The 3,571-nt window shown below is 37.5% G+C and overlaps 1 protein-coding gene across 1 annotated transcript in view; it reads left to right on the top strand.

Annotated features, from left to right (window-relative positions):
- The window catches only part of LOC135199656 (uncharacterized), a 2,233-nt gene extending 765 nt beyond the window's left edge, over positions 1–1,468 (top strand). The window contains exon 2 of the mRNA XM_064227813.1: positions 1,257–1,468. Coding sequence (XP_064083883.1) covers positions 1,257–1,468 — 212 coding nt within the window. The remainder of the gene's footprint in view (positions 1–1,256) is intronic.
- The last annotated feature ends 2,103 nt before the right edge of the window (positions 1,469–3,571 follow it).

The raw sequence follows: 3,571 nt of genomic DNA, 5'->3' as shown, positions 1-3,571 counted from the left end.
CTATAAAACTTAGTATAAGATACTTGATAAATTCTATGAGCCTAATTTAAGGAAGGATGTAAGAGATTTCATAAAGACATATCACGTACGCCAAACAGCTGGCAAACGTAACCAAGTATGTAATTCCTAAAACCCCTTTACAACCTGTATTAGTTCCACACAAGCCCTTTGAGAAATTAGTAATAGATTGTGTTGGACCCTTACCCAAGACAAAAGGTGGTAACCAATATTTATTAAACCTCATGTGTCCCAGCAACCCGTTTTCCAGAGGCCATTCCTCTTAAGAATATATCTGCCAAAGCAAAGTTATTGCAAAAACTTTCAAGTTCCTTTTCTACTTATGGGATCCCCAAAGGATATCCAGACCGATTGTAGTTTCTAATTTTACAAGTCATCTCTTTTCCGAAATCCATAAGGAGTTGAGTATAAATCATAGTTTATCATCCGCATATCATCCGGAATCTCAGGGAGTCCTTGAACGATGCCACTAAACCTTTAAAAGCATCTTGAGGAAGTTTTGTTAGAAAGTAATCTTGATTGGGATGAGGGAATTAAATATTTGTTGTTTGCCATACGTGAGTCACCCCAGTAATCACTTGGTGTCTCGCCTCTAATTAAAGATGAATGGCTGAAACCTCCTACTCTAACCAGACTGTAACTGTGCAACAATGTTTGGATAAATTAAAAGAAACCATTTCTAAAGTCCGTAAAATACCTAATGAAAAACCTATGTAAAGATCAGATGAAGATGAAAGGCCTTTCATGATCGGGAAAGCCCCAAATTAGACAAATTTGATTACAAATGGGATCTGGTGTTGGCATATTTTCCTATCTCTGGGTCACCCTTTACATCTAAATTCCTTGGTCCATATAAGGTAATTAAAAATGTTAATAACAATACATATGTGATTAAAACTCCTGATAGAAGGAAAAGCACTCAAATTATCCATGTAAATTTGCTCAAAATGTATCAATCATTCAAGGAACTCTGAAACTGGCTGTGGAGACAAAATTGTAAATGTTAATTTTCATAAGTTTCAGAGACCTGAAGTAAGTGAAACTGATTTGTTCATTTCTTGGCGTCCAGTAGATAATTCTGCTGCTCTAAAAGACATAAAATATTCCTTTCATTTCAGCATCTTACTTTTCTTCAGTCACAGGAACTCCAAAACATTATTAACTCTTTCTTGACCTTTGCGGGGGGAAAATCCAGGTCGAATGCACAGTTCTCACACATGATATAGATCTTCTACCAGGAACTACTCCAATATGGCAGCACCCTTATAGAGAAGAAGTAGACTATCTTCTGAGAGCTAGATTAGCTAAACCTAGCAAGTCATCGTGGGCAACTCCCTGTCTGTTGTTACTAAAGGAGGATGGCAGTATGCGACAATGTACAGATTACAGGAGAGTAAACTCTGTTACTGTTAAAGATAGTTACCCTTTACCACGGCAGATGACCTCATAGACTCAGTGGGCCGAGCTAAGTATGTAACAGAAATAGATCTCCTCAAGGGGTATTATCAGGTAGTGTTAACATCTAACGCAAAGCTTATATCTGCATTTATAACCCCATCCACATTTCAACGTATTATTAACTACACAATCCAAGGTTTTAGAAGAGGTATATGCATATTTAGATGACATTGTAAGGACGGCATTCGCCAAAATGTCCGTCCTTCCTCTGTAGTTTTTATACCATATACTAAAATGTAGAGCATTGCACGGCCTATCCGCCTATATATACATACATACACACACACTATATATATATATATATATATATATATATATATATATATATATATAATATATATATGTATGTATATCATGTGGGGGGGGAATTGAATTTATAAAATTTGTGGCCATTTGCCAAATTGCCACGCGCCGGAGCCATGATCTGGGAATCACAATAAATAATATATGAGTCCCCAGTGCTACCTGTACTAAAAATAAATTTTAAAACACTAAAAATAGCATAAATCTCAGCCTTAAAAATTGAGAAGTTAATAGGGAGGCATTTTTTAATTGTTCTCTCACCGATGATGACAGAACATCCAACTCCATTTGCTGATTTTGACCCATCTGTATATACAGCAATCGAGTTACTATGCTCAGAAACATGGGCCAAGAAGCTACTTTTAAGCTGAACACTTGAGCTGATCTTTTTGTTGTCTCTAATTTGGCAAATATCTAAAGGAGGCCTACACCATGGAGGGAATTTAGAAAATGTTGTTTCCATAACCAGTGGAGGAATAAGGCCTACCTCTCTCGCACTGATGTTTAATCTAACTTCAAGGGGCTTAGGTAATGTAGGTTTAGTTGGTGCTCTGTCAACAGGATGTTTTATATACTTAAAATTTGGATTAGACTGAGAGGTTAGTGCTCGTGACAAATATCGGAGACCCTGTTCCTCCCTCCGAATGAAGAGAGGAGGAAAACCAGAATCTACATAAAGGCTCTCAACAGGAGACGTTTTAAAAGCACCTGTACAAATACGCAATGCCATATTGTGTACTACATCCAGTTTGCCTAACAAGGTCTTACATGCCGAGCCATAAATCTGAGATCCATAGTCAATCTTACTCAAGCATAGGGCCTGATAAATTCTTAATAAAGTAGTACGGTCAGCTCCAAAATTCAGGTTACTAACAACTTTAAGAATATTGCACCGTTGTTTAACATTTACTGCAGTCTCATTTATATGTTCAGCAAAAGTCAATTTTTTGTCAAACATAATTCCTAAACATTTGACTTCATCTTCATGCAACAAAATAGAACCTTCTAAAAATAAGGTTGGAATCTCTTCCCTTCTTCGTGTTCTACAAAAACGTAGAGCTTTAGTTTTCTCAGCAGAAAATTTGAAACCTTTACTATTAGCCCAGGTAGTAGCAGCATTAATTGCAGTCTGAATTTCAGTACAAGCTTCAACTGCAGTAGCTCTACTACACAAAACAACAATATCATCCGCGAATGCTTGACCAGTTACTCCAACAGGGAGATGTTCAAGTAAACCGTTAATGGCAATATTAAAAAGGTTGGACTAAGCACACTCCCCTCCCCTGTGGAATGCCTTCTTCCTGAAGATACTCTGATGAGAAGGTAGACCCAATTCTAACTTTAAGGTACCGGTCAGACAGGAAGTTCTTTGGCAAAATTAAACATATTGCCACCAATACGCCATTCAACCAGCTGCATTAAAATACCTGCCCTCCAGGTAGTATCAAACGCTTTTTCCAGATCAAAGAACACGCAATGGTTTGATTTTGGACTGCAAAAGCATTCTGAATCTCACGTGTGAGACACAATAAGGGATCCAAAGTACTACGATTCTTGCGGAAGCCAAATTGCCTCTTCGACAAACAGGCTCTTTGTTTCTAATAACCACATCAGACGAAAATTCACCATTCGTTCGTAAATCTTGAAGAGACAGCTGGTAAGAGCAATAGGCCTATAACTTTGGGATGACTAGGGTCCTTTCCGGGTTTTAAAAAAGGAACTATGACAGAGTTTTTTTTCCACAACTTGTATGAAGTCCCTGAGCACCAGAATTCATTTAAAACATCGACAA

Source organism: Macrobrachium nipponense, chromosome 26, assembly GCF_015104395.2.
Source record: "Macrobrachium nipponense isolate FS-2020 chromosome 26, ASM1510439v2, whole genome shotgun sequence".
In the NCBI taxonomy this organism is placed as follows: domain Eukaryota; kingdom Metazoa; phylum Arthropoda; class Malacostraca; order Decapoda; family Palaemonidae; genus Macrobrachium; species Macrobrachium nipponense.
The sequence above is the reverse complement of the archived record's forward strand: the minus strand, read 5'-3'. Positions and strand labels throughout refer to the sequence as shown.